This window comes from Ochotona curzoniae, unplaced genomic scaffold (assembly GCF_017591425.1).
Source record: "Ochotona curzoniae isolate NIBS_2020 unplaced genomic scaffold, NIBS_Ocur_1.0 contig_4516, whole genome shotgun sequence".
NCBI classification, from domain to species: Eukaryota; Metazoa; Chordata; class Mammalia; order Lagomorpha; family Ochotonidae; genus Ochotona; species Ochotona curzoniae.
The window spans coordinates 867,465-890,722 of NW_024466313.1; the positions used below are offsets into that span (position 1 = coordinate 867,465).

Here is a 23,258-nt window from a genome sequence, read left to right on the forward strand (position 1 = left end):
GGGCTGACCAGCTCGCACCCTGAAGTCCACGGGCTTTAGCCCGGACTCTAACAAGTGGAGCAGCTGGGACATGAACCAGCACCCACAAGCGACGCCAGTGAGGCAGGCAGCGGCTTTACTTGCTACACCAAAGTTCTGGGATTCTTAAACTGCTAAAATCTCCAAAATGATCACAGGCAGATTATAACCAGTGCCTGCTGATTAATTAATGCCTATATTTCAGATGTTGGCAGATTTATTTTTTAAGAAACTTTACATAGTTTCTTAGAAAGCCCTTTTGGCTCAAAACGAAAATTTGAGTGGCATGGAGAGGAAGGAATGCCAGAACCCATGTGACAGTCCAGCCCTCAAACTGTCCCCCATGGCTGGGTCTTGGTCAGGTTGGCACCAAGGGGATGCTCCAACCAGAGCCCCCGTGTGGGTGGCAGGGATGTCGGCGCGTGTGAGCAGGCAGCTGGACTGGACAGCGGAACCCAGTGCTCCGGTGTGGCTGCGAGTCCAACACCCGCCTCAGGAAACGTTATTTTTTTTCAGCTATCAGCTGCTATGAGGTCTCCTAGTTCTGGAAAGCTCTAAAACAAAAGCAAGTCAGCCTAAAAAAAATTAATTAAATGATATAACTGGTTCGCAGACAACGAGCAGCTCTACCAAATTACTTTTCAGAAAACCGCGCCGGGGTGGACCACTGCCAGACAGCAGGCCGCTACGGAAGCCCAGAAGGCCAAGAACAGCGAAGCCGCCGCGCCCAAGATGGCTCCGGCCCCGCGCCGGCGCGGGCAGTGCGCAGGCGCGCGCCGCGAGTCCCGGCGCGCAGGCGCGGCCGCCGGCGTGGTCCCCTGGGCGGCGGAGTCTGCAGCGGCGCGGGGCGTCCCCGGGACCGGGCGGGATGAGCGCGGCAGAGGCCGACCGCTGGGCGTGGCTGCTGGTGCTCAGCTTCGTGTTCGGCTGCAATGTCCTTCGGATCCTCCTGCCGTCCTTGTCGTCCTTTGTAAGTGGCTGCCTGGCCTTCCCGAGGCCAGCTTGGGCAGGGGTCTCCCCTGGGCCGCCCCAGGGCCAGCTTCGGACGGCCAGAGGCAGCGGGTTGCAGACGGCAGTCAGCGTCCAGAAGTTGCAGAGTTTTGTCCTCAGTTGCGGCTTGGGGCGGCGGTGCCGGGGTGGGGCAGCGGGCGCACCTGCGCCTTGGCCGCGTGTCCGCTTGCGCGTGGCTTCCCGGTTTCCGTTAGTCCCCGGGGCTCCCAGGCTTTGCGGCGGGTCTGGGTGGGGTGGGTGGGGCGCGATGCCGTCTGGGCTCGGGGAACACCCGCTCTCCTGCACTGCCACGTGTTGAGCTGTCAGCGTTGCTGCACCCGCAGAATGGTGCTGCAAGAGTGTGGCTGCAAAGGGTGGCTCGGGCCCGGCGGGGCTTGGGGTGGCGGGACGCGGGCCATCCGGGGCTGCCTCAGCCAGGGGCGTCCTCTGGGTGCCCACAGTGCCGGTGAGGGGCTGCCTGCGTTGGCACGTTATCCTGTGTCCTCCCGGTGGTGGTGCTGAGCCATCTGTGTGTTGTATTCTTGCACAGCTGTGTTCTAGGGTCCTGGGCTATGGCTAATTTTCTCTCTTTTTTTAAAGTAGGAGCTGGAAACTTGGGGTCCTGTGTGGGTGGTGGGAGCCAGGGGATCCCATGTGGGTGTTGGAAACTCAGGGGATCCTGTGTGAGTGGTGGGAACCCCAGGGGGGTTCCCTGTGGGTGGTGGGAACGGGTCCATGTGAATGGTGGGAACTTGGGGTGTCCCATGTGAGTGGCGGGAACCCCGTGGGTTTCATGTGGGTTGTGGGAACTCAGGGGGGTCCCATGTGAGTGGTGGGAGCCGCGGGGGGGGGGTCCTGTGTGGATGTGGGAACTTGGGGTGTCCCATGTGGGTGGTGGGAACTTGGGTGTCCCGTGTGGTGGTGGGAACCCAGGGACTTGCACCATCATTTGCTGCCTCCCGGGTGTGTGAGCAGGAAGCTGAATCTGAAGCCTTGAGTAGGCAAGGCTCCAGCTTGGCACTCCAGTTTGCTCCCAAGCGGTGCCTTAACTGGCTGTGCCACAGTGCCTGCCCATGCCTGTTAGCTTTAAGGTGATGACCTGGTCCTTAGTACTGCTTTAGGGAACTATAGAGCTGGACTCAGCCTGTCTCTCCTCCCTGTCTTTGTTAATTTTACAGGATCCAGGACAGTTTCTCATGTCCCTTGGGAGTGTGCATGGCGTGTCACACTGTTGTGCCTTTGTCGCCATTCAGAGCATGTTCGTCTGACACTTGGTGCCCTTGGCACGTCCATGCCCCACATGCCCCACTCACCTGAGGGGAGTCGGACCGCCTGCCCTCTCCCTCTGCCCTCTCCCTCTACCCTCTCCCTCTCCCTCTCCCTCTGCCCTCTCCCTCTGTCCTCTGTTTTGCCTCCTGCCTTTTGTTTAGCTGTCTCATGTGGATGGGCACTTGAGTTCTTTTTGCTTTTTAGCTGTTACCAATCATGCTTCTGTAACATTGGACCACAGGCATACACTGCTAAGAATCTGGTTCCAGTGCTTTAGGTATTTACCCAGAGATGGAATTGCTGGATTGTGCACGCTTAATTCTTTTTAAAGATTTATTTATTTGAGACAGGGAATTATCTTCCATCTGCTTGTTCACCGCTTGAATGGCCACAACCGCCAGGGCCAGAGCGAAGCCAGGAGCCAGGAGTTCCATCTGGTCTCCTGCAGCAAGGACCCCAGCGTGTGGGCCTTCCCACGTGAAGCAGTGCTGCGACTCAGCCCCATGGCCAAGAAGCAGCTGGGAGCCGTTGGGACAGCCCGGTCCCCTGCTTAGTCTGTCCTGTGCTGTGGCTGTGGCCTCTTAGCTTCCCGTCGGCACTGCCCAGGGTCGCAGCTGCTCCTCATCCTTAGGGCCATTTTCTGGGCTTGTGGTTTTTGTTTGGTGGCTCTGAGGCACAGTGCGTTAAGCTGCTGCTCCAGGCTACTGAGGTGCCGGTTGGCGTCCTGGCTGCTGTGCCCAGGCGGGAGGGATCAGAAGTGGGCTGAGGGGAAGAGGCCGTGCTGGTGCTTGCGGTCAGGGGGCAAAGCCTGGGAGCCTGGACGTGATTGTGTGAGCACACGGGAGAGATGGGTTCATTTGATCTGTGTGCACTTTGGACAAGTGTCTGGTCAAGTCCCTAGCCACCCTCAACCCCCTTTTAAGCCAGGTGCCTGTTTTGGTGTTGAGTTAGGAGGTCTTTATTCTGGATATTAATCTTTTTTAAGATTATTTGAAAGATAAGGCATGAGAGAAAGAGAGAGAGAATGAGTGGGCCTTCCATCTCTGGGTCATTCCCTGACTCTGGGGTGGACCGGGCCAGGCTGAACCAGGAGCGTGGGACTCCATTCGGGTGTCCCAGCTGGATTACAGGGCCCAGTCACGTGGCTGTTGGCTGCTTTTTCAGGCATACAGCAGGGAGCTGGATTGGAAGTAGAGCAGCTGGGACTCGACGTGGCGCTTGTGTGGGATGCTGGAACTGCAGGCAGTGTCACGGTGTTGGTCCGTGCAGCCTGACTTCTTACAGGCATAAAGCTTTAATACTTTACCATGCTGTAAGCTGTCTTTCTTGGTGCACTGCCCCCATGCTTCTTGCGCCCCTGCAGCCAGCTCACCTCTGAGCTTGTGCCCCTGCAGCCGGCTCACCTCTGAGTTTGCCCCTCTGCAGCTGGTTCACCTCTCAGCTTGCTCCCTTACAGCTGGTTCATCTCTGAGCTTGCGCCCCTGCAGCCGGTTCACCTCTGAGCTTGCGCCCCTCCAGCTGGCTCATCTCTGAGCTTGCGCCCCTGCAGCTGGCTCACCTCTGAGCTGCTCAGAGCCGCTACGTGCTGCTGGCTTGCTTGGAGTCTAATTGCTCAGCTGATAGCGAGGATGGTGTGCTCCGCGTGGCAGTGCTGTAAATAAGGCCTGTCACCTAGGCTTCTTGGCCACGCCTGCTACAAGCGTGTGCTCCGGGCAAGTCCCCTCAGACGTGGGCGGGGCTGGTGCCCCGTGAGGCTGCCCGTTCTCGGCTGGGTGTGGGAGGGCGCACTGGGCTCCGCCTAGGACCGGTGTCTGCACGGTGCGCCTCTAACCTCAGACCACTGAGCGCTGTGAAGCCCATCCCTGATTGTTATGCCGCGCAGAGGTTTAACCTGAGGTCATCCCAGCAGGGCTCACCCCTGTAATTGTTCAAACACCGGGAAGTAATAAAGCGGTGTGGTTTGCCTTGTAGCTGGGTCTGAGAATGCTGCTGGGAACCCGGCTGGCCTTGGCGGGACGAGATGCTGTCCGCATGGTCAGCGACGAAGGTGGACTCGGGGCCGTGCCCATCCGCTGCTGACCGCCTGCTCCAGCTTGCGAGGTCCTATGGGGACCTCAGCCACCTGCTGGGCTGGGCTGGGGGCGTACCAGGGCGCCCGCTCCCTGGCGTTACGGGTTGAAGATCTTCTTTTGTCTAAACTGGCCACAGGGCGCTACATTTTGTGGCAACCCAGGACATTCTCAGGCGGTGGGAGGGGCAGCTGGACAAAGGTCCATTCGGTGGAATCTGAGTTTGTTGGTGCAGGGGAGGTGCACTGCGCAGGCGCCAACCCGGGTCGGCCGGGAGCTGCACCCACTGCGCAGGCGCCAACCTGGTCTGCCGGGAGCTGCACCCACTGCGCAGGCGCCAGGCGCTCCTCCCTCCCAAAGCCAGGGCAGCCCGGTGTGTGCTGGGCCTGGGGTTTGGGGTGACCGCTGGTGTTGGATTTCCCTCACCCTGTACGGGATTGAGGCGAGAGGTGGACAGTGCGGGACCTGCCGCAGGGAGTCCTCCCTGGAGCGCCCATGCCAGCGTGCTTGCCCTGTCTGCGGCCGCCCGGGGCGGGCAGGGCGCCCAGGCATGGCCGGTTGCCCGCTCCCCAGCCCGGCGCTGACCCGATGAGGGCGGTTCCTGGCCTAGAGCTGCCAAGGGACCTGCCTCATTCCCGAGGGTGCGGTCAGCCGCTGCCGAGCCCTGCCCTGGGGGGACCAGGAGTGTGGGCCAGGGCGGGAAGCCGCGGGGATGCCCCGGGCAGGCCACTTCACCAGACCCCAAGGGACCCGCGGGCGGCAGGCCAGGCCTGTACACACGGAGGGAGGACTCTGGCTTCCTCTTGACAGGAGTCTGTTAACTCCTTTCCTGCTGCAAAGTCCTTGGTAGGCCTGACCCGCCTGTGAGCGCGCGTGCCTTCCAGTTCTGAGTGCTCCGTGACCTGTCAGGTAGTTTGGGGGTGTTCCTGCTAAAAAACAGGTGTTTGCATTGCCCTACTTGAATTCAGATGTGGCCCATAAACTCGGGGGCGTTTGGATGGCCACGCGTGGCTCTCCAGTGCTGCTGTTCGCCAAGTCATGAGTGACTGCCCTTTCCGGTTAGGAACTGTATTTTCATAAGGCCGTGTGACGTTTCTGTGCCACTGATCTTGGCAGGTAGCTGTAAGGGGAAGGTGTCTCGGGCCCAGCGCGGTAGCCTAGTCGCTAAGGTGCTCGCCTTGACTGTGCTGGGATCTCATATGGGTGCCAGTTCTAATCCCAGCAGCTCCACTTCCCATCCAGCTCCCTGCTTGTGACCTGGGAAAGCAGTTGAGGACAGTCCAAAGTCTTGGGACCCCACACCCATGTGGGAGACCTGTAAGAGCTCCTGGCTCCTAGCTTCAGATTGGTTCAGCTCTGGCCATTGCCGCGGACTGAGTCAACAGATAGAAAAATCTTCCTCTCTGTCTCTCCTCCTCTCTGTATATCAGACCTGGCAATAAAAATAAAATAAAATAAAATTTTTTTAAGAGGAAGGTTCCTGGAGTTGAGCTTGCGTACGGTGAAGGTGTGACCCGCATACGCCCCTGCGCCTGCTCGGCCCGAGCGCAGCTCGCTCTGGGGGCCCTTGCCAAGGTGAGCCTGACTCTGCAGGTGAGTCAGGGTGGAGAATGCAGCAGGATGTGGCGTGGCGGCCATGCCAGGGCAGAGTGTGCCCCAGAGAGAGCTGCACTTGGGCACCCCGAGTCCTGGGGCCAGCACCTGTTACGGCAGCGTCCACTTTGGAATGCTGGCTTGAGCCCTTCTGACCTGGCTTCCAGCCAGTGCAGTTGCAGGGCAGCTCAAGAGAGACCCGGCTGGAACTCCTGGCTCCTGGCTTCGTCCTGATCCAGCCCCGGCTGTTGTAGCCATCTGGGGAGTGAACCAGTGCATGGGAAGTTTCTCGAATTCTGCCTTTCAAAGAAATGAGAGTGAACAGTGTGTGTGTGTGCACGCACGCGCGTGCGACCTGCTTCTGGTTCAAAGTCTGTGAAAAGCTGTGCCCTCACCAAGACACTGTGCAGGCACCTCAGGGTGGCCGCACCTCAGGGTCCATGTAGAGGGCGTCCCTGCACAGCTGCTTGTGCAAGCTCAGTGTGACCCAGTGCCTGGGGGACAGAGGGGCCCGGCGCTGACCCGGTGCCCTGGGGGATGGAGGGGCCCGGAGCTGACCCGGTGCCCTGGGGGATGGAGGGGCCCGGAGCTGACCCCGTGCCCTGGGGGATGGAGGGGCCCAGCGCTGACCCGGTGCCCTGGGGGATGGAGGGGCCCGGAGCTGCTGACCCGGTGCCCTGGGGACGGAGGGCCCGGCGCTGACCCGTTGCCCTAGCAGACAGGGGGCCCAGCTTGCTGAGCCTGAGTTGGAATTGCCTCACCGTTGGTTGGCAGAGGAGACCTGTGGGCTGTGGGAGAAAAAGTCATTCACTGTGCTTCTGCATTATACCATAGACTTTAGGTACACGCCCCTGGTTTGTTCAGATATTTAAAGAAATTCTTTTTATAATTTTTATTAAGATATTTTTAAAATTTTGAAAAATTTACAGGTGTGCAAAAAAGTGAATTTGTACAGAGAACCAGTTTTGATTCCTGGCCCACCTGAGAGTGAGCCAGCAGCCCAAGTCCTCCCAGGCGTGGTGCTCACAGTGTGCGGGGTCTCCCAGGGCCCCTGGGGTTTTGGTCCCTCGCACTCCCTGGCACAGGGTGCCCTCTGGCGGCCATGCCAGGTATGGACACGTGACGCAGTGCAACAGCGAGGTGACTGGCTTCCTTCCTCCTCAAGGTGTTGCCCTGGTGACGGATCAGGCCTCTGTGCCCACTCTGTCACCCGTGTGCCATCTCACCCCATGTGGCCTCTGCCGTGCTTTGACTGAGTTCCTTTTATTTTTTAAATTTCCTTATTTTCATCTACCTGAAAGACCAAGTAACAACAGCAGCAAAAGACCTTTGCTCCACTGTTTCATTCCTAAAAATGCCCGTTTCCACAGCCAAAGAAACTGGGGCTCCCCTGGGTCCCCCATGTGGGCAGCCGAGATCACATGCTTGGGTCACCATCTGCCTCCCCCAGGGAGCATGAGCAGGAGGTTGGGTCTGGAAGTAGCATCACTGACTGCCGCACGCTGCCCATGGCCGGGTTCCCTGTGCCATTGTCTGCATCCTGCTCTCTCGCCCTGCTCAGCTTCTGGGCTGTGTTGACCCGCGCTTGCTTGGGAGCCCTGTACCCCCTGGCTGGGCCCTGGCACCTGCCTGCCAGGCTGCCTCTCTGCTAGGAGGCCCTGGCGCTTCGCCTAAGCTGTGACACTGCGCTGGCCACCGCTTCCTGACTGGCCTCCTGCTCTCCCACCTTAGTCCGCCCCGTCTAACCTGGGACCGGTTCTTGAGGAAGGGGAAGAGAACTTTTTCCTGTCACCTGACCGACGGGTCATGGACTTGGTTTTTGTTTTATACCTGCAGTGTTACTGCTGTAGTGAAAGACACGTTCCCAAGGAACGCCCCACACTGGAGTGTTGTGGGCTGGACGCCCAGCCAGGAAGTGCTTGGCCACCGGCTGCTGAGTCCAGTGCACTCCCTAAGGGACTTGGAGCCTGCTGTGGGCTAAGGGCTAAGGGATGCCTTATCCAGGCACGTGTGGAGTTTATGTGAGTGGTGAAGGGCTTGCACTCTGAAGCGCGCCTGGATTCTGTGCTGTGAGAAGTCGTGCTAATCGTGGTGTTTTTTTTTTAGCAGGAACCTAGATGGCTTTGTCAGTGTCCATGGGCGTTTATGGCTCCAGCCTGCAGGGAAAGCGTGCAGCTGGGCACAGAGTGGCCAAGATTCTGTGTTGCTGGCTCAGGACCCAAACACAAAGCCAGGAATGTGGGGTCCCTCTGTACCCCACGTGGGGCTTGCTGATCCCACTGTCCGTCCTGCCAGATGTCCAGGGCCCTGCAGAAGGATGCGGAGCAGGAGTCGCAGATGCGAGCCGAGATCCAGGACATGAAGCAGGAGCTGTCCACAGTCAACATGATGGACGAGTTTGCCCGGTACGCCCGGCTGGAGAGGAAGATCAACAAGATGACGGATAAACTCAAAACTCACGGTACGCTGTCAGGCGTGGGGGGCCGACAGGCGTGGGGGTGCCATCAGGCGTGGGGGACCGTCAGGCGTGGGGGTGGCCGTCAGGCGTGGGGTGCCGTCAGGCGTGGGTGGCCGTCAGGCGTGGGTGGCCGTCAGGCGTGGGGGTGCCGTCAGGCGTGGGGGGCCGACAGGCGTGGGGGTGCCGTCAGGCGTGGGGGGCCGACAGGCGTGGGGGTGCCGTCAGGCGTGGGGGACCGTCAGGCGTGGGTGGCCGTCAGGCGTGGGGTGCCGTCAGGCGTGGGTGGCCGTCAGGCGTGGGGGTGCCGTCAGGCGTGGGGGGCCGACAGGCGTGGGGGTGCCGTCAGGCGTGGGGTGCCGTCAGGCGTGGGGTGCCGACAGGCGTGGGTGGCCGTCAGGCGTGGGGTGCCGTCAGGCGTGGGGGGCCGACAGGCGTGGGTGGCCGTCAGGCGTGGGGTGCCGTCAGGCGTGGGGTGCCGTCAGGCGTGGGTGGCCGTCAGGCGTGGGTGCCGTCAGGCGTGGGTGGCCGACAGGCGTGGGTGGCCGTCAGGCGTGGGGTGCCGTCAGGCGTGGGGGGCCGACAGGCGTGGGTGGCCGTCAGGCGTGGGTGGCCGTCAGGCGTGGGGGGCCGACAGGCGTGGGGGTGCCGTCAGGCGTGGGGGTGCCGTCAGGCGTGGGGGGCCGACAGGCGTGGGTGGCCGTCAGGCGTGGGGTGCCGTCAGGCGTGGGGGGCCGACAGGCGTGGGGGGCCGACAGGCGTGGGTGGCCGTCAGGCGTGGGGTGCCGTCAGGCGTGGGGGGCCGACAGGCGTGGGTGGCCGTCAGGCGTGGGGGGCCGTCAGGCGTGGGGGTGCCGTCAGGCGTGGGGCGCTCGGGGCTGGGAGCCCTTAGGAGGGGACACACACTTGCGTCAGTAGCAGTGACCGTCTTTCCTTGGGTTCTGGGAGACTTTGGTTTCCAGGCACGGACGTGTGGGTAGTCCTGTTAGGTTCCTTCAGAGCCAGCTTGGAGTCGGGCTCACGTTCAGCTCCTGTCTGAGAAAAGCCCAGAACAGCCTCTCGCTGAAGGCTTCCGGGGGCTTGGCCAGCCTGGGAAGTGCCGGGCAGTGTCCTCACGGAGCCAGCTGTCAGAGAGCAGGCGTGTTTGCGGGCAGCTGTGCTGTGTAGGCAGGAAGTGAGTCAAAGTGATTGAGGGCCTGAGCTGGACGCCTGTGTAGACGGGAATTCGGTCCTGCTGGCGAGGAGTAACTGCGGTGTAAAAGAGTCTCCAGTGTGTTTTTAAAATTAAAGGATCGCACAATTTGAACTGGATTCTATTTTGAATAATGTAATGAGATGATGGGTGTTTTTAAAAATTCTGTTGTCCATTTTATTTTTAAAAGCTTATTTTATTTAGAAGAAGAAGAAGAAAAGAGAGACAGACAGAGAGAGAGACAGAGACAAAAGCCGGAAACACCCGTCTCCCATCCGTAGTTGTGCCTGCCGCAGCTGGGGCTGGGCCCGCTGAAGCCAGGAGCTGGAGCTGGGTCTCTCTTGTGGGAGGGGACCCGGGGTCTTGGAGGACTGTCGCTGGCTGTGTCCCAGGGTGTGCTTCAGCAGGGAGCTAGGTCGGAAGTGTCAGGGGCGCCGACCCAGGCATCGTCCCGGTGGTTGTGGGTGTCCCAAGCGACAGGCTCACCGCCACACAGAGCGCCTATGCTATTGACATATACCGAATGACTATTCCACTTACACTGAAAAGTACTTTATAAGGACAAATGATAATTCTGTGTACAATACATGCATATCTTCTTGGTTTTGCATGGCTTACCTAATTATTTTGCTCTGTTTTTCTTTTCAGTGAAAGCACGGACAGCTCAGCTAGCCAAGATAAAATGGGTTATCAGCGTTGCTTTCCACATACTGCAGGTAAGCGTGCTGTGGTGTCATCCTGGGCACGGACGTTGGCATGGCCTCCGGTGGCGTGTGCTGCAGGCCGGGTGCTCGGGCTTCTCCCATGGCCCGGTCAGGGTGTGACTGGTCCCCGTGGGCCTGTCTGTCTGTGTGCCCCCTGTCTGAGCAGCTGTGCCCGGGCCTGCGGTGGGCAGCTGGCTGGCCCTTGCGTCTTCTGTGATGGTCTGGAGTCTTGACCGCTGTGTGTCTCCGATGCGCTTAGCAAGCACCTGCAGGGAAGGTCCCAGGTTCTGCTCCCGTCTGGAGACTTTGTAGTGTTGTGCTGCCCCCCGAATTCCTCCCGTTTCTGCTGCTGTCAGCGTTGGCTGTGCCGCTTCATCTGCTGGGCAGTGGCTGCCCGTCCTGACCTGTTTCCATGCCGGGGGTGATCTTCCCTGAGGAAGAATATGTAAGCCACTACCTGCAAAACCCCCAATTTTTAGGTGTGTATTTAAAATCTCATCACGCCCTATGTGGTGTGGCAGCCCAGTGGCTATAGTGCTTGCCTTACATGCGCAGGGATCCTATGTGAGTGCTGGTTCTGATCCTGGCGGCCCTGCTTTCCACCCAGCTCCCTGCTTGTGGCCTGGGAAAGCAGTCAAGGATGGCCCAAAGCCCTGGAACTCTGTACTCATATGGGAGGCCTTGAAGAGGCTCCTGGCTCCTGGCTTTGGATCGGCGCAGCTCCAGCTGTTGTGACCACATAGGGAGTGAATCAATGAATGGAAGATCTTCCTGTCTATCTCTTCTCTTTGTTTATCTTACTGTCTCATAAAAGTGAAATAAATCTTAAAATAAAAATCTCCTCTGCTAACCCATTTGCCCGTAGCAGCCAGGGCTGGGCCAGGCCAAAGCCAGGAGTCCAGAGCTCGTCTCATGGCCCCGTGTGGGGCTTAGAGACCTGAGCGCTTGAGCCGCGAGTCACTGCTTCTCAGTGCCCACACTTGTAGGAGCTGGAGTGAAAGTGGGTGCTGGGACTTGGGCCTGGCGCTCTGCCAGGGCACGTGGGACTGCGGGGTGGCATCTCAGCCAGTGTACTGGAGCTCTGCCTCTTCTGGGGCGTTTGATGAAGTCGGGCCCAAGGCTGCGGGCTGCCTCGGCAGGGACCAGGCCGTCTGCCTCACTCTGTCTTTCCAGGCTGCCCTGATGGTCTCGCTCATTTGGAAGTATTACTCCGTGCCCGTGGCTGTCGTGCCCAGGAAGTGGATAACCCCGCTTGACCGTCTGGTGGCTTTCCCTACCAGGGTGGCAGGTAAGACGGCTCTGAGCGCGCCCAGAGGCTGGAAGGGCTTCTGCGGACAAGTGTGGTGGAGGCCCAGGGGCCTGTGTCCGGCTGTGCTTTGAGGTGGCGCCTCCACGAGGCCTGCTGTGAGGAAACCGGGGCCAGGAGGAGTCCCCTCCTTTGTCCTGTGTCGGCACAGGGCTGGGGGGCACAGCTGTGGCCTAGTCCCTGGTCTGCCCTGGAGCCCAGTGCTTGGAGTCCTCGGCCATGGACTGGCAGTGTGTCTCTCCTGCCCTCGTCCGGTTATAGAGGGCCTCGTCGTGGCATCCTGCTGTTGGCAGGGACACCCCTCTCTCTTTTAGACATTAAGAGTAGTAGCACCTGTTTTTGTAGAATGATTAAAAATAAAAATACAGGCATGATTTTGCGAAAGCCCCAGCAGCTGTGGATAATTCCCCTTAAAGAGGTATTTTTCCTAGCTGTATTCCCCACCTGTTTTAACTACAGTTAAGGCCGGCTGGCACACAGCGTTTTATGCGCGTGCTGAGTGTCACCTTGTGAGCTTTTCCCTGTGCGTCTGTCTGGGTTGCCATAGGACAAAATCCCACCAGTTATCGTGCAAACAGAAGGATTCATTTCTTGCAGAAGTGGAGTCTGGAAGTGCAGGCTGAGGGTGCTGGCAGCTGTCATGTGTGGTGACACGATTCTCGGGCTTCTGGGGAGCAGCTTGCTGTGTTCTGGGGCGCTGGCCTGGGGCCTCTCTCAGGGCATCCATGCCACTCATGGGGCCCCGAAAGGTCCCACCCCCACACATTGCTGTGAGGGTTAAGGCTTCAACATAGAAACTTTTTTTTTTTTTTAGTATATAAAATTTTATTTTGACAATCTTTACATAGTTAATCAGGGTAAGAAGGTTCAAGGGCTACAGGAAAGTGGATAATACTAGTAGTATGTTTTCCATATTGTTTCCTTCATGTTTAAAGGGGGGTGTTAAGGGAGAAGGCCCACCCAATTTACCACCCTCCCCAGGTCCCGGATGTAGGGCATGCTCTGAGGTTCTTGCTCAAGTGGTTTTGATATTTCAACGGTTATGAATTGCTGTCAATCTTGCCACTCCAAGCAGTATGAGGTCTTTGAAAAATCCACTGGTTGACATAGTCCATCATAGCTGAGATGGTTGGTTGACCTGTTCTGTCTTCTCTCTTTTCTTCGTTAGGGTTCTGAGTCCAGCATTTAGATTAGGAAGATCTCCAAAGAAACTTTTTGTATGTGCTAACAAGTACAGGGCCTGGCACCGTCCATCGCTCCAATCAGCTGGTGGTTGCAATTGCTAAGTTGGTTCTGTTTTCACTCCCGACTTCCACTGGAACCAATGGGTGTTGCAGTCCAGCCTGGTTCTGCCCAGCACATACTTGGCCCTCACATAAACCAGTGGGAGCTGCAGCCTAGTTGGAGCGACCACAATAACCCCCACCAGGCCCACCCCCTACCCTGGTTTGCCAGTATGTGTAGCAGTAATTCAGTCTGTCCCACACCCCATTCCACCCCAGCCACTATCTTAGTTTTATGTCCTGCCGTGGAAGTGGTAATCCAAGAGGGATGAGCCCACTATTTCCCTCCCAGGCCTCTCCCACTCCCAGACTCCAGCTGATGCTGTGGCTACGCACAAACAACCCTTGCCCAGTTTAATTTTGTTTGCACCAGTAGGAATAATCCGCCCAGCCTGGCTTTTCCCTGATCTAGTCCACATGGGGCTCAAAGGTGTGATTGCTCTGCCTAGTCTGGTCTGCCCCCATCCCAGCCCATGCTCTCCTGCGGAAGTAGCTGTCCAGCAAAGGAACCCTCCCTTATTCCCCTGCCGGCTCTGCCCCCTTCCTTTCTTGTTCTCACGTGTGCTGGTTGGGCGCTGCGGTCCCTTCTGGTACAGGCAACCTCACCTTGGCATTCCATATTGTGCACTAGTCTTCATTGTGACCGAACGTGGCTCGACCCACACCGGTGCCTGGATTTGCCAGTGGATGACGTGGACAGGTTGAGCCTGGTCTTCCTCCAACCCCTGCCAATTGTATGCCAGTGGGTAGCTTTCCATGGCCTTTTCTGGGCTGTTTCCTATCATGTTTCTTGCGCTCACCTTCCAGGTCTGTGTCCTGCCAGAGGAGTTGCCCAGGCTCCTCCATCAGAACCTCTCCCAATGCCAGGTTTCACACTTACCAGTGGTTCCATGAGCCAGCCCTGCTTAGTCCACCTCCTGTCATAGCAGGAACTGTGGCTTTTCCTGACTGGTCTTCCACCCAATCTGGTTCTTGCTGTTGGATGTTCCAGCCCAGCTATGGTTTGTCCGTACCCACATATGGCTCACACATGGCTCAGTAGGGGTTTGAGACCCTGCCTAGTCCATCCCACATCTGCCTTGGTCCTCCAGGACACCAGGGGGTGTTGGGGTCCGGCCCGGTTTGGTGCATCCAATCCCAGTCCACACTTGTGCCAAGGGAGACTACAACTGTTTCCAGATCAGAACACAGCCCCCCTTCCAGGCCACGTGCCTCTTGGTGGGAACCTCAGCCCAACTAGGGTTGTCCCCTTAGCTCCCCAACCGGGTCTGTTCCCAGCCATAGATCACTTGCATGCCAATGGATGCTCTGACTCAGCTTGGCACAGCCCCTCCCCTGTCCCGAACTCTGCTTTAGACACTGTGGCTTAGCGTCCCTGGCTCCCGCAGACCAGTAGGTACAAGAGCCTAGCTCGGCATGACCTCTGCTCCGTCCTGGTTTCTAGTTTTACTTGTGGGCTAAGGTTTGCTCAGTCGTGCCTGATCTACTCTGTTGCATTACCAGTTGACACATTAGCCAGCTGTTGGAGCTACTTTTGCAGGATAAGCCCCAAGCCATAGCTTCTGCATGGCCTGGTATTTGGTGCTCAGCATTATTAGTGATTACAAGTTTTGCAAAGGAAGAGTCACTGCCTGTTTCAGGTCCGAGAAGCACAATGGGTTCAACCTGGAGCTAATTAAGCAGTGACTCAAAGAACCAAATCCCCAGAGCTCCCGGCCGGGTGTCCAGCAGGCAGAGCTTGGCACCAAATTGTGCACTGACCGCCCAATGAAGGCGGCGGGTGGGTTCTGGACCTGCCCAGTCACGGAGACCTCCCCCCTCAGTCTACTCACCCCGAAGGAAGCAGCCCCTAGAGCCCAGCAGCCCCGGGAACAGCTCACCATGTGCACATGGCGGCTGTCTGGGATCCAGGCATGAGACGCTCCGTCCTGAGTCCTACCCAACATAGAAACTTAAAGCAGTTTTTAAAAAGATTTATTTATTGTTTGTAAGATGGTTTTGCAGAGAGAAGAGGCAGAGAGATGTAGATCTTCCATCTACTGGTTCATTCCCCAAATGGCTGCAGTGGCTGGAGCTGAGCCGGTCTGAAGCCAGGAGCTCCTCTAGGTCTGCCCTGCGTGTGCAGGGGGCAAGGTTTTCCCAGGCCATGAATAGGGAGATGGATCCGCAGTGGATTAGCCAGGACACGAACCAGTTCCCGTATGGGATTCAGGCGCTTGCAGGTGGAAGATTAGCTTGTTGAGCCACTGTGCCAGTCCCAAAACAATTTTTAAGATTTATTTATTTGTAAGGTAGAAACGTATGTGTGTACCGGTGTACACACACACACACACACACACACACACCCCCACCACCCCTCATCCTATCTAACCACACACACACACACACACACACACACACACACACACACACACACACACACCACCCCTCATCCTATCTAACCACACACACACACACACCACCCCTCATCCTATCTAACCACACACTTGGCACACACACACACACACACACACACACACACACACACACACATCCCTCATCCTATCTAACCACACACTTGGCACACACACACCCCGTCCTATCTAGCCACTCTCCTGTATTCTCACGCCCCTTCCCCTCCATCTGTCTACCACTGAGATGCCTGCAGCAGAGGGGCTGGCTGGGCTGCAGCAGGGGTGCTGGGAGCCCGCTGTCAGCTGGCTGGTGGAGACCTGGCTGCTAGGGTCCTGCGTCTGCCCTCCAGGCTGTGTATCCACAGGAGGCGGGGCTTGGGAGCACTCACAGGATGCTGGCGTGTCAGGTGGTGGCTGAACGTGCCGCCCCACAGCATGCTCACGTTTGCTCCTTTCTCATCCGCATTTCTGCTATTGCCCGCTTTGGGAAGCACCACACTGTGGCTCAGCTGCCTGACTTCTGCACTCGCCCCCTGTGGGGGAGACAGCCTGGAGCTCAGGCCCCTGGGAGTTCTGCACCACCACCCGCCCCCGTGGGGGAGACGGACTGCCTGGAGTTGGTTCCTGGCCCAACCACAGCTGTTGCAGGCATTCAGGGTGTGAAGCAGTACACTGAGCATGTCTGTCTCCCTCTCTGTCATTCTACCTTTCAAATAAATAAAATCAATAACTTTCTTTTTAAAGCACCACAGCACTCAGGCTTGTTAGCAGTCTTTGGTTGTAATTAGTAATTACGCTAGAAGCCGATTCCTGTATCAGAAGGCACCGTGGTTTGAAGGCACCAGGCCCTCTGCAGTGGTACCAGGGGAGGCAGGCTACCCTTCCGGGCGCCCGCACAGGCCTGTAGGCCCCTTGCTCGTGCTCCGGGGCGAGGGGTGCTCTGCTCTGTCCATTTTCAGACCAGGACGTCATGGCTGAATGCTTGCTTATTAAACCTTACTTGTGAGAGGAGAGGCCCGTTGTCTTGCAGCACCGTAACGTCACTCGCAGAAACATGTGTCCCCCGTAAGGAAAGGGGCGTGCGGCCTGTGTCTGGTTAGGTGTCGTTCCTGCCTGATAGAGAATGCGGTGCCATGAATCTGTAGACTGGGATGGACCTGAACCTGTGAAACACAAGCCTGGTCTCTCAGCTCATAGCCCTCAGAAAGAAGCTGAAGACTCAGTCGGCCCCCACGGGGGGAGAGGAGGGAGAGAGGGGAGAGGGGGTCGGCCCTGCGGAGGGAGAGGGGGAGAGAGGGGAGAAGGGGTCGGCCCTGCGGGGGGAGAGGAGGGAGAGAGGGGAGAGGGGGTCGGCCCTGCGGAGGGAGAGGGGGAGAGAGGGGGAGGGGAGAGAGGGGGAGAGGGGGTATGGGGGAGAGGGGGTCGGCCCCGCGGAGGGAGAGGGGGAGAGGGGGGAGAGGGGGTCGGCCCCGTGGGGGGAGAGGAGGGAGAGAGGGGAGAGGGGGTCGGCCGCTCACGGGGTTTCTCTGCTTTAGGCGGCGTCGGCATTACCTGCTGGATTTTAGTCTGCAACAAGGTGGTGGCTATTGTCCTGCACCCTTTCAGCTGAACACCAGGAGAGCAAGCAAGCGGGGGCTGCTCAAGGTCACATTGAAGACCTGGTTTACACTATTTTTTCTTTTTAAGTAACAAAAGTGCACAGACTAATTGTTTGTTCCTGTTGAACCTATTTGTTCTTGGACTTCATATGCAAGGTTCTTGTTTGAGAATCTGGGTTTTCTCCACCTGTCACTGAGCCAGAGACTGTTTGTGTAGCACAGGTCCTGGCCGGATCTGGGAGCAGTGTGGAACGCCCCCTGCTCGCTCCCGCCGAGCCTTGTGGCTTGAACCGGACCTGTTGCGGCTGGATTCCTGCCAGGGAGTCCGTGTGACACCCGCAGCACTGCTCCACACTTAGAGGTCTTTGAAATTCAGTTCAGAAAGGAACCTAATTTTAGTATCTCTACTTGAACATATGTTTTTCCATCTTGTGTTGTACAACTGAAGGAATGACACTAACACGCTCCCGTCTGGATGCGTGGGCGGCAGGCGCTCGCCGGGTTCTGCCCTCTATTGGCTGTTGATTTCTCACTGTTACAGTGTTTATAAATGTACTTGTAAGACTGTAATGTGTTGTTTTATGTTCATATTTGTGATTTGTATTTAAAACATTTGAAATGACATGTATTTTATAAGGGTTTAATATTTATGCCCTGTAGAACGGTTTAACAGAAACAAGCTGGAAAGCCTGATTGAATTAATGTGGGCATTGTCTGTTCAGCTCATAAAATGTAATCCTGCTAAATCTACCTTTTAAAATTAAATCTACCATTTAAAATTAAAATCGTTAAGTGCTTGTCTGTGGTCTTCCTTGCAGCCACTCGGTGGCCGTGAGCCGTTTGTAACTGACCTGTGGTGTCAAGGTGTGGGCACACCAGAGCTGAGCCTGTTACCCGTCTCCAGTCTTCAGTGATATCCCGTGCAGTTCTAATGCTCTGTATTCCTTAAACAGCTTGTTTTGGTAGCTGGAAAAGTAAGACTTGAAGCGGCGCCCAGCTTGTTTGCTGCTCTTACTTTTGTCTCAGCTGGTGAAGAGGGTGACGAGGCCAGGCGAGAGGGGCTGGCCCCGGGTGGGGCTGGGCCCCCTGCACCCCGCGGCCCACCTGCCTGCTAAGGACTCCTTTTGCCACCGCCCAGGGGTGGCTCCGGGATGGGCAACCTGGGTGCCAGTGGCACTGGGTGCAACCATCGGGCTGCGCGGCGTGCTCCAGGAACTTGAGCTTCAGGATATGCAGGGTGACTGGGGGATCACACAGGTGAGGGAGGGCAGGGACCTGTGGATTCATGCCCAGCTCAGGACTTACTGCTGAGGGACATCCCTGGAAAAAAAGCCACCAAAAATGCAGGTGAGGAATGACGGCCAAAGGACACCGAAGGACAAGTCCACTGGATTTGCAGGTAAGTGAGAGAATTGAGACCTGGTGGAACTCCAGGTTGCAGGTGGCGGCTTACCTTGCTACACAACACAGCTGCCAAACCGTTGTTACACTGTTAGCTGCAGGAATGGCTTCACTGCTTTTCTTAGGATGTTTCGTTTCTCACAGAAGTTACTCTCTGGTGTCTCATTTCACCCCAGACTCCTCCAGACTCCTCCGAGCATTCCTTGTAGGCCACTTCACATCCCACCTGTGTCCCACCTGTGCTGTCTGACTTCTGGTCCCTCTCATCTTTCAGAACTTCTATGATCTGACTTTCTGGGTAAGCCATCCTCATGAATGTGAAGTGACACCAGATGGAGGCTTTGATCTGGATCTTCCTCATGATAAATGGTTTTGAGCATTTTAAATAGACTTTTAGGACACTTGTATATTTTCTTGGGAGAAATACGTATTTCCCTATTTTTAGATTGGAATACTTTCAGTTAAAAGATGTTTTCTTTTGCATATTCTGGATATGATTTTCTAACTTCCAAGAGTTTTTCTCAATTTGTAGGTTGCCTTTTATTTTTTGTGATAGTATTACAGAAAGCACAGGGTTTTTTTTTTTATTTTTTTTAAAAATTTTAACAGCCTTTGGCTTGGATGGGTTTTTGTTTGCTTGTTGTACTTTTGATGACGTCATATCTAGGAACCCATCGCCACATTCAAGGTCATGAAGTTTTATACCCGTGTTTGCTTCCAAGAGTTTTATAGTTTTAGCTCTTACACATATCTTTGATCCAGTTTGTACTGAATTTTGCACATAGGAGGGGTTAGAACTCAATCTTATTTTTGAAAAAATAAACATCCATTTAATCAGTGTATTATTTATTATTTTAAGGATTTATTTTTATTACAAAGTCAGATATATGTAGAGGAGGATAGAGAGGAAGTGGAGCTGCCGGTTTTAGAACCAGCACCCATATGGGATCCCGGCGTATTCAAGGCGAGGACCTTAGCTGCTAGGCCCTAATCAGTGCATTATTTTTGTATGTATAATACTTTGATTTTGGTTACATAGTTAAAAAGGATGCATGTCCGTGTGGACCGCTGAGTGGGGCGAGGTGGGTCAAGGGGTTGGGGGACACCAGATGAGACAACTGCTTCCAATCTCCTGTCTTCTTCCTGTGTCTGGGGAAAGTGGGGAGAGAAGGGGAGAGGGCTGCTCCCAGCCTTTGCCTCGGTACCCAGGGGTGGGGGTCACCCAGTGTCACCGCAGGGTCCCTGATGTGGCGCATGCTCCGAGGGTACTGCTTAAGTGGTTTGCGTAGTTTGAGAAGCTGTTGATTTTGTTGCTCTAAGGTTGCGGAATTCTTTCCAAGGTGCACTGACTGGCATAGTCTGCCGCGGAGTGTCCACTCCCCCACATGCTGTCAAAGCTTGGCCTGGAGAGCTGTCCAGTTTGTTCTGCCCTCCATGCTACTGGGCGTCGTGTCCTGCGTGTGCACCTGGGGGTGCTGTCCACGGCACAGGCTTCCGCAGCTGAGGGGACCCAGTTCAGTCCCGAGGGTTTTAAACGGAGGTGTAGACGAATCAGTTGTTAGAGAGCCGTCACACGTCTAAGGCAGATCGTCCACTGTTGTAGAACTCAGCTCTCCTGAGGCCGTCAGGACTCGGCACAGACCAGGGACGCAGAGCTTTCCCCGTGGCACACGGCGTCATGAGCATTTACAAAATTAAGAAAAGCCGGAGATAGGTGAGCTGGTAGAACCTGGGCACTCATAAATCAAATGCACAGGCAAAAAGTGTATTGCTTGGAAGGTGAGTAGAAAGAACTTTTTATAGATTGATTTAGTGATTTGACGGAGTTACAGAGAAAACAGGAGAGACAGAAAGAAAGAGCTGCACTCTGTGTGATGGTCCACTTCCTGGATGCTGCAGCAGGTCGGCCAACGGAGCCAGGAACATCATCCAGGTCTCCCATGTGGGTGCAGGGGCCCAAGCAGGTGCGCCGTCCTCTGCTGCTTTCCCAGGCCATGAGCAGGGAGCGGGCTCAGAAGTGGAGGAGCCAGGATTTAAACTGGCACCTGTGTGGCTACATCACCACCCTGGCCCCAAAAGAATTAAAAAATAATGGAATTTGAAATTAAAAGTTGGAAGATTTCTATGAACTGTTAACTGCTTTTTGCTTTAATTTATAGCATCAAATTCTGGCTTCATGTCTGTGTACCTTTGGTACAAACACTCAGGTTTTAGGAACACATATGAATGCTTTCCTTCTAATCTGAAGCTAATCACATACAGAGTTCATGTTCCACAAACTCACAGCATTCTTGTTTTCCTTTAGTTTGGATTTGAGAGGTAGAGAGGGAGGGGCAGCTGAGTGAGCAAGTGCAAGCACTGGACGGGACTCCCCGTTGCTGGACCATTCTGCAGGTGCTTACGATGGTCAGGGCTGGCCCAGACCAAAGGTCAGAGGCAGGAACGGAGTCCGGGTCTCTCCTGGGTGGCAGGAGCCATCATCTTGAGCCATCATCTGCTTCCCAGCGTGTACATTAGCAGGAAGGAGGAATGGGAGGCAGAGGTGGGTGTCTCAACTCGGGCACTCTGCCTGGATCTCGGCATCTTGAGTGGCGTCTTGTGGGAATGTGGCTGTCCGGGCAGCAGGGACTGAAGATGGCCCCGCGTCGAGAGAAGCTGTGTGACCACCAGCTGGCCACGGATACGCTGGTTTCTTGATTCTCATCCTCATGCGGATACCACGGCGTTCTGCTCGCTGCTGCTGGTGAGGTGTGGACCTCCCGACTTGCTTCTCTTCACCTGTCATCCCGACCCTGTGACAGCGAAGCAGGCGATTGCTGTCTCGAGCCACCCCTCCTTATACCTTTGCCCCCAGAAGGATGCTGACCACGCCTGCCAGCCCACCACGGGATTTCGGATAAGTTTGAAAAATAATGTCCCAGAGCTAACTCCTAAAAAATGTTGATAAAGTACTCGTGACATTTGGAACCCCGGCTCTCTTGTGATGTGTAGGAAATGTCATCCCTTCTGCCACTCTACAGAAAAAAACTGCCCCTAGAGCTTTGAGCGCCCGGCACCACCTGTCTCGTAGTCTGGACTCTGGGATGCAGGGTGCCCCATCACCTCGTTGACTCTCCTCCCCGGCTGCCTGTCTCGCCCTGGAATCTCAGCATTACTGCTCAGTTGGCAGAGCGCCATGTGCTGCCCCAGCGTCCAGACCCCGTGCTCAGTCTTGCGTTTCCGTGGAGTCTTGGGTCTCCCTGTTCGTGACCGCAGAGGCTTAGCCGGGGTTCTGGTCGGGGTTGTGCTGGATCTGCTCGCTGGGAGAGTGTTGTCATAAATGTAGGGATGCCATTCTAGTTAAATCTTGTATAATTTCATTCAGCTGTGTCATGTAGTTTTCGGGTTTAAGGTTTGCATTTCTTTTGTTAAATGTATTAAAAAGTATTTTATTCTTTTAGAAGCTATTTTAAGTGGGCCTTAAAAAACTTTGTTAACAAGTACATAGAAATGCAGTGGATTTTTGTATAGTGATCTTGTATTTTGCAAACTTGATAATTTTTATTTGAAAGGCAGACTTAAAGAGAGAAGGAGAGATGGAGAGAAAGATCCTCCATCCACTGATTCACTCCCCAAGTGGCCACGACAGCCAGGAGCTGAGCTGATCTGAAGCCGGGAGCCAGCAGCTTCTTCCAGGGCTCCCATGCAGGTGCAGGGTCCCAAGCTTTGGGCCGTCCTTGACTGCTTTCCCAGGCCACAAGCAGGGAGCCGGATGGGAAGTGGAGCAGCCGGGATTAGAACCAGTGCCTACATGGGATGCTGGCGCTTACAAGGAAAGGATTAGGCAGTTGAGCCGTTGTGCCTGGCTGAGGGTTCACGTCATTTATGAAGAGATTGGACCATTCTGGGAGTCTTATTTTCATTTCTGCCTCTTTGCTCTGACTAGACCCCCAGGGCCAGGTCGGGTTAAGCTGGTGATGGTGGACTTGATTGCCTTTTTCTTCCTCTAGTTTGAGTGTCAAAGTTCTGGAATCCTCACAGAAGGGAGCTGCCCATGTCCCCTCCTCTCCTGGGCCAGGCTGGTTAAAACTGGGAATGGGTTTGCAGCTTACACAGTGCCTCACGCTGTAGCTTGTAAATATAATTTTTTTGTGTTAAATTCTCTTAAAAATATTTTTAAAAAGGAACTTCAATTAAAAAATAAAATTAATATTTCTTCTTTCACTGTGTGATGAACTTGGGGCTAGTCAAAGTGATCTGTGTTCGTCTCTGATTTTTTTTGTAGGGATTTGAATATCTGGTTTCAATTTCCTTGCGTATCTTACATTTACTCAGGGCTTTTTTTTTTTTTTTTTTCCCCCTAAAGATTTATTTGAAAGGCAGAATTGCAGAGAGAGAAAGCGAGCGAGCAAGCTTCCATGTGCTGGCTCCCTTTTCAGATGGCTGCAATGGCTGGTGCTGGCCAGGCCACGCCAGGAGTGGATGGGTCTCCCACGTGAGAGGAGGGAGCCATTTTTTGTTGTTTTCCTGGGCGCACTAGCATGGAACTGAATAGGAAGTGGAGCAGCTAAGACTCAGCCTGTGGTCCTATGGGATGCTGGCGTCACAGACAGTGGCCTAACCCACTGTGCCCCTATTAGCCCCTTTCTCAGGTTTTATATTTGTTCTGGAGTCAGTGTTTGTATATTACTATGATTTATCTGCTTCTTGGTTTTCAGTATCCCTGGGTGAAATTTTGGTACATGTTCTGTGTATGATGGACAGGACATTTACTGGACGTTTGCATATTTCCCCTAGGAACCTTCCTTGACTTCCATAGAGGTCAAACTTACGCCAATGGTAGCATTTTTCCTGTGTGTGGTTTTAAATAAAATTGTGTTTTCGTCATAACTTTTTTTTTTTCCTAATTAGGCATTATTCTATATTCTATTGAGGCATTTTTTTCCCATATTGTTTCCTTCATGTTTAAAGGGGGGTATTAAGGGAGAAGGCCCACCCAATTTCCCAC

At 55.4% G+C, this 23,258-nt stretch overlaps 1 protein-coding gene across 2 annotated transcripts; it reads left to right on the top strand.

Annotated features, from left to right (window-relative positions):
* Positions 1-852: 852 nt before the first annotated feature.
* Positions 853-16,931, top strand: GET1 (guided entry of tail-anchored proteins factor 1). Of its 2 annotated transcripts, XM_040986639.1 has the most exons (5): positions 853-988; positions 8,235-8,400; positions 10,235-10,302; positions 11,464-11,578; positions 16,808-16,931. In XM_040986639.1, the coding sequence occupies exons 1-5, from the start codon at positions 887-889 to the stop codon at positions 16,879-16,881; spliced, it is 525 nt and encodes a 174-aa protein (XP_040842573.1). In that variant the 5' UTR covers positions 853-886; the 3' UTR covers positions 16,882-16,931. The 2 variants fall into 2 exon arrangements, with proteins under 2 accessions (XP_040842573.1, XP_040842572.1); XM_040986638.1 differs by lacking the exon at positions 16,808-16,931 and having other exon boundaries at positions 11,464-12,306.
* Positions 16,932-23,258: the final 6,327 nt, after the last annotated feature.

Coding starts and splice junctions, on each gene's coding strand:
- GET1 (XM_040986638.1), top strand. CDS start 887: ATGAGCGCGGCAGAGGCCGACCGCTGGGCGTGGCTGCTGGTGCTCAGC. Junction 989..8,234: donor TGCCGTCCTTGTCGTCCTTT/GTAAGTGGCTGC, acceptor CCGTCCTGCCAG/ATGTCCAGGGCCCTGCAGAA. Junction 10,303..11,463: donor TTGCTTTCCACATACTGCAG/GTAAGCGTGCTG, acceptor CTGTCTTTCCAG/GCTGCCCTGATGGTCTCGCT.